This window comes from Lampetra fluviatilis, chromosome 68 (assembly GCF_964198595.1).
Source record: "Lampetra fluviatilis chromosome 68, kcLamFluv1.1, whole genome shotgun sequence".
Classification (NCBI taxonomy): domain Eukaryota; kingdom Metazoa; phylum Chordata; class Hyperoartia; order Petromyzontiformes; family Petromyzontidae; genus Lampetra; species Lampetra fluviatilis.
In genome coordinates this window covers 1,380,559-1,389,816 of record NC_136342.1, presented here as the reverse complement: position 1 = coordinate 1,389,816, position 9,258 = coordinate 1,380,559, and the positions used below count along the sequence as shown (strand labels likewise).

Here is a 9,258-nt window from a genome sequence, read left to right as displayed (position 1 = left end):
CTCTATGGGTCTCTGTGTCTATGTGTGTCATTGTGGGTCTCTGTGGGTCTCTGTGGGTCTCTGTGTGTCTCTGTGTGTCTCTATGGGTCTCTGTGGGTCTTTGTGTGTCTCTATGGGTCTCTGTGTGTCTCTGTGGGTCTCTGTGTGTCTCTATGGGTTTCTGTGTGTCTCTGTGGGTCTCTGTGTGTCTCTATGGGTCTCTGTGTGTCTCTATGGGTCTCTGTGTGTCTCTATGGGTCTCTGTGTGTCTCTGTGTCTCTGCGTCTCTGTGGGTCTCTGTGTGTCTCTGTGTGTCTATGGGTCTCTGTGGGTCTCTATGGGTCTCTGTGGGTCTCTGTGTGTCTCTGTGTGTCTATGGGTCTCTGTGTGTCTCTGTGTGTCTCTATGGGTCTCTATGGGTCTCTGTGAGTCTTTGTGGGTCTCTGTGGGTCTCTATGTGTCTCTGTGGGTCTCTGTGTGTCTCTATGGGTCTCTATGGGTCTCTATGTGTCTATATGGGTCTCTGTGTGTCTCTGTGTGTCTCTGTGTCTCTGTGTCTCTGTGTGTCTCTATGGGTCTCTGTGTGTCTCTATGTTTCTGTCTGTGTCTCTATGGCTCTCTGCGTCTCTCTGCGTTTAGAGTAGTAGTAGTAGTGTGTGTGTCTCTTTCTGTGTCTCTCTGGCTCTGTGTGTGTCTCCGCGTTTAGAGTAGTAGTAGTGGTGTGTGTGTGTGTGTCTCTATGGCTCTGTGTGTGTCTCCGCGTTTAGAGTAGTAGTAGTAGTGTGTGTGTGTGTCTCTCTGTGTCTCTATGGCTCTGTGTGTGTCTCCGCGTTTAGAGTAGTAGTAGTGGTGTGTGTGTGTGTGTGTCTCTATGGCTCTGTGTGTGTCTCCGCGTTTAGAGTAGTAGTAGTGTGTGTGTGTGTGTCTCTCTGTGTCTCTATGGCTCTGTGTGTGTCTCCGCGTTTAGAGTAGTAGTAGTAGTAGTGTGTGGTGTGTGTGTGGGGGGGGGGTGTCCCGTCTTTCCGTGACAGCCGCGGTGTCCGCGCCGTCACCGCGACATTCTCTGCCACCCACAGAAGCCGCTCCGAGCCCGGCACTGCCACCACTGCCGGCGCTGTGTGCGCCGCTACGACCACCACTGCCCCTGGGCGGGGAACTGCGTCGGGGAGCTCAGCCAGGGGCCCTTCGTGGCCTTCCTCGCCGCTCAGCTAGCGGCCCTCGTGTGGGCCTTTGTGCTGGCAAGGTTGGCAGCACGCAGCGGTGGCACCGCAGGCACCACCACCGTCGTCACCAACATCATCATCACAACCACCACCATCACCATCATCACCACAACCACCATCGTCGTCACCACTACCGTCTTCACCACCATCATCACCACAACCAATGTCACCACCACCAATGTCACCACCATCACTACAACCACCGCCACCACCATCATCACCACCACCATCACCACAACCACCACCGTCGTCGTCGTCACCACAACCACCACCGTCACCACCATCATCACCATCATCACCACAAACACCACCTTCACCACCATCATCACCACCACCATCATCACCACCACAACTACCACCGTCACCAACATCATCATCACAACCACCACCATCATCATCATCACCACCACCACCATTATCATCATCACCACCATCATCACCACAACCACCACCGTCACCACCATCATCACCACAACCACCACCATCATCACCACCACCACCATTATCATCATCACCACCATCATCACCACAACCACCACCGTCACCACCATCATCACCACAACCACCACCATCATCACCACCACCACCATCATCATCACTATCATCACCACCATCATCATCGCTATCACCACCACCACCACCGTCACCACCACAACCACCACCACAACCACCACCACCACCACCACGCTCACCACCCTGACAATGACCACCACCACCCACACCCCCCCAGGTCCGCCGTGATCTCCGTGCCCGACTGGCTCCCGTGGCTCTCGGCAAACGCCTCCCCGCTGGCGGTGACGGTGCTGACGGGCGCCGCCGCCCCGGTGGTGGCGCTGCTGCTGGGCTGCCACGCGTTCCTCGCCGCGGCCGGCCTCACCACCTGGGAGTTCGTGGCGCGCGAACGCATCGGCTACCTGCGCGCCGGCGAATTTGCCGCGAGCCCGTTTGACCGCGGCTGAGCTGGCAACCTGGCCGAGCTGCTGTGCCGGCGGGGAGACGCGCCGGTCGACTGGGAGGAGCGGCTGCCGGAGGGCGGCGGGGACGGCGAGACGGAGATCGACGCCGTGTAGAGGTGGTGGCGGTGGTGGTGATGGTGGCAGCAGTCGTGATGGTGGCGATGGTGGTGATGGTGGTGGCAGCAATCGTGATGGTGGCGATGGTGGCGGCGGTGGTGGTGGTGGCAGCGGTAGTGATGGTGGTGGCGGCGATGGTGGTGACGTTGGTGGTGACGTTGGTGGCAGTGGTGGTGATGGTGGTGATGGTGGTGGCAGTGGTGGTGATGGTGGTGGCAGCAGTCGTGATGGTGGCGATGGTGGCGGAGGTGGCGGTGGTGGTGATGGTGGTGATGGTGGTGATGGTGGCGATGGTGGTGATGATGGTGATGGTGGTGGCAGCAGTAGTGATGGTGGCGATGGTGGCGGCGTTGATGGCGGTGGCGGCGGGCGGCGACGTCGCAGGAACCTTGCAGGGCTGCGCCTTTGTCCGGCGATATTCAACGTCGTAGTTCGCGGGCAGAGCGCCGCTCACACCTCTCACGCCGCGGATAACGGTGACGGCCCAAGCCGCGTCGTGCCCAGAGACGAGTGGAGTGGTGGTTTGTGTTTCACCAATTGACCTCGAGTTGAATGCGTGTGTAGATTTTGCAGAGAGTGTAAAAAAATATTTTGATTTAATTAAATGCAAAGTGTATTATACACAGTTTGCTGTACATGCCGCCCTCCTTGACCCCCACCCAGGGAGTGAGATGGAACAGATGGAGATTAGTCCACACATGGTGTAGAAGGGAGTGAGATGGAACAGATGGAGATTAGTCCACACATGGTGTAGAAGGGAGTGAGATGGAACAGATGGAGATTAGTCCACACACGGGGTAGAAGGGAGATGGAACAGATGGAGATTAGTCCACACACACGGTGTAGTAGGGAGTGAGATGGAACAGATGGAGATTAGTCCACACACGGTGTAGAAGGGAGTGAGATGGAACAGATGGAGATTAGTCCACACACGGTGTAGAAGGGAGTGAGATGGAACAGATGGAGATTAGTCCACACACGGTGTAGAAGTGAGTGAGATGGAACAGATGGAGATTAGTCCACACACACGGTGTAGAAGTGAGTGAGATGGAACAGATGGAGATTAGTCCACACACGGTGTAGAAGGGAGTGAGATGGAACAGATGGAGATTAGTCCACACACGGTGAAGGGAGTGAGATGGAACAGATGGAGATTAGTCCACACACGGGGGTAGAAGGGAGTGAGATGGAACAGATGGAGATTAGTCCACACACGGGGTAGAAGGGAGTGCGATGGAACAGATGGAGATTAGTCCACACACGGTGAAGGGAGTGAGATGGAACAGATGGAGATTAGTCCACACACACGGGGGTAGAAGGGAGTGAGGTGGGACAGATGGATGATTAACAAACTCATTTCGTTATAACTGCTTGATTAACTACGGTTGGCTAGTACGGTGTGAAGGAAGTTCAACACACATGCGTATGAGTCTGGATCTGTGTGGGTGTCTATGACTCAATGTGGGTCTCTGTGGGTCTGAGTCTCTGGATCTCTGTGGGTCTCTGTGGGTCTCTGGTTCTGTGGGTCTCTGTGGGTCTATGAGTCTCTGGATCTCTGTATGTCTCTATAGTTCTGTGAGTCTCTGGATATCTGTGGGTCTCTGTGGGTCTCTGGATCTCTGTGGGTCTGAGTCTCTGTGGGTCTCTATGGGTCTATGAGTCTCTGGATCTCTGTAGGTCTCTATAGTTCTGAGTCTCTGGATATCTGTGGGTCTCTGTGGGTCTATGAGTCGCTGTGGGTCACTGTGGGTCTGTGGTTCTGAGTCTCTGGTTCTGTGGGTCTCTGTGGATCTCTATGGGTCTATGAGTCTCTGTGGTTCTGTGAGTCTCTGGATCTCTGTGAGTCTCTGTGGGTCTATGAGTCTCTGGGTCTCTGTGTCTGTGGGTCTATGCGTCTCTGAATCTCTGTGGATCTCTATGGGTCTATGAGTTTCTGTGGTTCTGTGAGTCTCTGGATCTCTGTGGGTCTATATGGGTCTATGAGTCCCTGGGTCTCTGTGAGTCTCTGTGGGTCTGAGTCTCTGGGTCTCTGTGTCTGTGGGTCTATGCGTCTCTGAATCTCTGTGGGTCTCTGTGGGTCTATGAGTCTCTGGGTCTCTATGGGTCTGAGTCTCTGGATCTCTGTGGGTCTCTGTGGGTCTCTATGGGTCTATGAGTCTCTGTGGCTCTCTGAGTCTCTGGATCTGTGGGTCTGAGTCTGGATCTCTGTGAGTCTCTGGGTCTCTGTGGGTCTCTATGGGTCTGAGTCTCTGGATCTCTGTGGGTCTCTGTGGGTCTCTATGGGTCTGAGTCTCTGGATCTCTGTGGGTCTCTGTGGGTCTCTATGGGTCTATGAGTCTCTGTGGCTCTCTGAGTCTCTGGATCTGTGGGTCTGAGTCTGGATCTCTGTGAGTCTCTGGGTCTCTGTGGGTCTCTATGGGTCTGAGTCTCTGGATCTCTGTGGGTCTCTGTGGGTCTCTATGGGTCTATGAGTCTCTGTGGCTCTCTGAGTCTCTGGATCTGTGGGTCTGAGTCTGGATCTCTGTGAGTCTCTGGGTCTCTGTGGGTCTCTATGGGTCTGAGTCTCTGGATCTCTGTGGGTCTCTGTGGGTCTCTATGGGTCTATGAGTCTCTGTGGCTCTCTGAGTCTCTGGATCTGTGGGTCTGAGTCTGGATCTCTGTGAGTCTCTGGGTCTCTGTGGGTCTCTATGGGTCTGAGTCTCTGGATCTCTGTGGGTCTCTGTGGGTCTCTATGGGTCTATGAGTCTCTGTGGCTCTCTGAGTCTCTGGATCTGTGGGTCTGAGTCTGGATCTCTGTGAGTCTCTGGGTCTCTGTGGGTCTCTATGGGTCTGAGTCTCTGGATCTCTGTGGGTCTCTGTGGGTCTCTATGGGTCTATGAGTCTCTGTGGCTCTCTGAGTCTCTGGATCTGTGGGTCTGAGTCTGGATCTCTGTGAGTCTCTGGGTCTCTGTGGGTCTCTATGGGTCTGAGTCTCTGGATCTCTGTGGGTCTCTGTGGGTCTCTATGGGTCTATGAGTCTCTGTGGCTCTCTGAGTCTCTGGATCTGTGGGTCTGAGTCTGGATCTCTGTGAGTCTCTGGGTCTCTGTGGGTCTCTATGGGTCTGAGTCTCTGGATCTCTGTGGGTCTCTGTGGGTCTCTATGGGTCTATGAGTCTCTGTGGCTCTCTGAGTCTCTGGATCTGTGGGTCTGAGTCTGGATCTCTGTGAGTCTCTGGGTCTCTGTGGGTCTCTATGGGTCTGAGTCTCTGGATCTCTGTGGGTCTCTGTGGGTCTCTATGGGTCTATGAGTCTCTGTGGCTCTCTGAGTCTCTGGATCTGTGGGTCTGAGTCTGGATCTCTGTGAGTCTCTGGGTCTCTATGGGTCTATGAGTCTCTGTGGCTCTCTGAGTCTCTGGATCTCTGTGGGTCTGAGTCTGGATCTCTGTGAGTCTCTGGGTCTCTATGGGTCTATGAGTCTCTGTGGCTCTCTGAGTCTCTGGATCTCTGTGGGTCTGAGTCTGGATCTCTGTGAGTCTCTGGGTCTCTATGGGTCTATGAGTCTCTGTGGGTCTATGAGTCGCTGCATCTCTGTGGGTCTCTGTGGATCTGAGTCTCTGGTTCTGTGGATCTCTATGGGTCTCTGTGGTTCTGTGAGTCTCTGGATCTCTGTGGGTCTATATGGGTCTATGCGTCTCTGAATCTCTGTGGGTCTCTGTGGGTCTCTATGAGTATCTGTAGGTCTGTGGGTCTCTATGGGTCTCTGTGGATCTCTATGGGTCTGAGTCTCTGGATCTCTGTGGGTCTCTATGGGTCTTTGAGTCTCTGTAGGTCTCTGTGGGTCTCTGTCGGTCTCTGTGGGTCTCTATGGATCTCTATGGGTCTCTGTGGGTCTATGAGTCTCTGGGTCTCTGTGGGTCTATGAGTATCTGGGTCTCTGTGGGTCTATGAGTCTCTGGATCTCTGTGGGTCTCTATGGGTATCTGTGGATCTCTATGGGTCTCTGTGGGTCTACGAGTCTCTGGATCTCTGTGGGTCTCTATGGTGCTGTGAGTCTCTGGATCTCTGTGTGTCTCTCTGGGTCTCTCTGATTCTCTTCCTTCCGATATTAAGAAGCCACTGGGGGAGCGGCACGCACTTTTAAATCGGTAAGCTACGTACGGTGCGAAAGAAGTTCAACACACACACGGCAGACACACACACAGACACACGAATACACACACACTCACAGAGACACACACACAGAGACACACAGAGACACACAGACAACCCCATTCTTCATCGCAAACGCCCTAAGCGCCGCCGCTACAAAAATCGAGATAAGATGACGCCGATGTTGATGTTGAAGATGTCGATGAAGACGATTGTGAGGATGAAGATGTCGATGTTGAAGACGATGTTTATGATGATGTTGAAGATGTCGATGTTGAAGATGTTGATGACGATGTTTATGATGATGTTGAAGATGTTGATGTTGATGTTGATGACGATGTTAATGAAGACGACGCTGATGATGATGAAGATGATGTTGGTGAAGACGACGATGATGATGATGAAGACGATGTTGGTGAAGACGACGATGATGATGATGAAGACGATGTTGATGATGTTGATAAAGACGATGATGATGATGAAGACGATGTTGATGTTGAAGATGTTGATGATGCCGATGTTGATGATGTTGAAGATGTCAATGTTGATGAAGACGACGATGTTGATGACTTACAAAACGACGAAGATGGGGGCGGGGGGGCGGGGAAACAACCCACCACTGGAACACGCTCCGTTTGAGCACACGGGAAGTGTTTATTGCTTTGATATACATTAAAATGTCTTTCCTTTTGACGAGGGGGGGGGGGCGAGGTCACTCGTGGGGGTGGTTGGGGAGGGCTCGAACCCCGGTACACCCCCCACACACACACACACACCCACAACCCCCCCACATTATTTACAAGACTCACCGCTCACGGCAGCCACAACAACAACCTAATTACAGCAGCAGTGAAGCGAACCACCCCCCCCCCCAGCCCCCCACAATCTCCTCCTCAATTAAAAAATAGCGACGCGTTCGCAACAACAAACAGAAGCGCGTCCGAGCGTCACAGAGATTTTTTTTTGTTAAAAACGTTTCAGAATATATCACGGGGGGGGGGGGGGAGGAGGTTTTCATCTCATTTTTTTTTGCATCGTCCGTACGACAACCCTTTAAACATCCAACCCACCCACCACCTGCCCACCCACTAATACCAACCCCCACCCACCACCCACCCACCCCGACCCTACCCACCCACTAAAACCAACCCCACCCACCCACCACCCTTACCCCTCCACTATCACAAATCCTAAAATGACATCGTTACAAAAATCGACAAGCCCGCTCACCCCCCCCCCCCCCACCAATTGGATGGCATTTTGCTGCTGCTGATCGTAGTGGTGGTGTTGGTGTTGTTGTTGTTGTCTTGCAGCAGCAGCAACAGCAGAACTTCGTGTGATGGAAACACCCAAATCATCTCTGGGATTAAACCTCCACCACCACCACCGCCACCGCCGCCCACCAAACGGATTTGTCCCCCCCCCCGCATCTGGGCGAGTGGTTGTTCGGAATTCTCTTGCGTGGTTTTTAAGCGTCAAGTTTTAAAAAGTTTAAGTTTTTGAACTTGGAGTTTCAAGTCTAAACTTGAAGTCTCAAGTCTAAACTTGGAGTCTAAAGTCTAAACTTGAAGTCTAAACTTCAAATCTTCAGTTTAAACTTCAAGTCTTCAGTTTAAACTTGAAGTCTAAACTTGAAGTCTAAAGTTGAAACTTGAAGTCTAAACTTGAAGTCTAAAGTCTAAACTTCAAGTCTAAACTTCAAGTCTTCAGTTTAAACTTGAAGTCTAAACTTCAAGTCTTCAGTTTAAACTTGAAGTCTAAACTTCAAGTCTAAAGTTTAAACTTGAAGTCTAAACTTGGAAGTCTCAAGTCTAAACCTGAAGCTTAAAGTTTAATCTTTTTAAAGTTTTAAAACCTCGCGAGCAGGGACCGGCTTCTGACGGAGATGTTCGTTGAGCGACAGCCACCACCACCACCACCACCCCCACCCACCCCCAGGGGTTTGTATCACAACAACAGCAGCAGCAGCATCATCATCATCACGGAGTTCGCGAGCGACTCGTACAAAGTTGCTGGCTCGTCCAGAGAGGGTGGCGAGCGCGAGGCGATGCAGCTAATCTGGCTGTGACGGTTCCACCTGATGACGGAGACTTGTGTTTTGCCTCCGAAACGTCGTGATTTTTATTTTATTTTAATCATTAATTTTAATGTTTTACCTACGTGACTTTACCGAAAAAAACCTAAGAAGATGGGGAAGGGGGTTGGATCATCGATTTCACTGGTCAACAACAACAAAAAAACACGTTTTTATGGCCTGGACTTTTGCAGCTGTTCTAGACTAATTTCAGGGTGCCGATTCCAAAACTGATCTCAGATTTGCTCTATCACATCTCGTTTTGATGCTATCGGCATCCCCCATTTTCATTTATTTTACCCGAAATTAACTCCGTCACTTATGATTGCAAGTTGTTGCGCGTCGGTGACTGCTTTAGTGTTAAAACACGGTGCTGTATTTTTAGGAGAGTGTGTTTATAATATATTTCTATGTAGATATCCACATTTATTTAATATTTTTCTTCTGCAGTTTTTATTGAAAATGCAATATTTTATATCTCAAAAACCCTGATGTGATGGACAAAAACGGATGCCAGATTTGGAATCGGCACCCCAAAATTACCTTAAAACCGTTGGAATACCTCATGCCGGAAAAAAAAGTGTGTTGACCAGTGTTAGTCTCCATTTTTGTTTGTGACTGGACGCAAAACGACGTTTTGAATCCTCGCACGCCGAATCACACGACACGAAACCTCGCCACCCACCCACCTCGTTCACCTCACCGCCTCGTTCACCTCACCGCCTCGTTCACCTCACACTCACCTCCTCACTCACCACCACGGCACGGCACGAAGCCTCGC

General features: G+C 51.7%; 1 protein-coding gene across 1 annotated transcript in view; it reads left to right on the top strand.

Moving 5' to 3' along the window:
- The window catches only part of ZDHHC12 (zDHHC palmitoyltransferase 12), an 18,894-nt gene extending 16,515 nt beyond the window's left edge, over positions 1-2,379 (top strand). The window contains exons 4-5 of the mRNA XM_078883074.1: positions 1,056-1,222; positions 1,933-2,379. Coding sequence (XP_078739200.1) covers positions 1,056-1,222; positions 1,933-2,161 — 396 coding nt within the window. The 3' untranslated portion in view covers positions 2,162-2,379. The remainder of the gene's footprint in view (positions 1-1,055; positions 1,223-1,932) is intronic.
- The last annotated feature ends 6,879 nt before the right edge of the window (positions 2,380-9,258 follow it).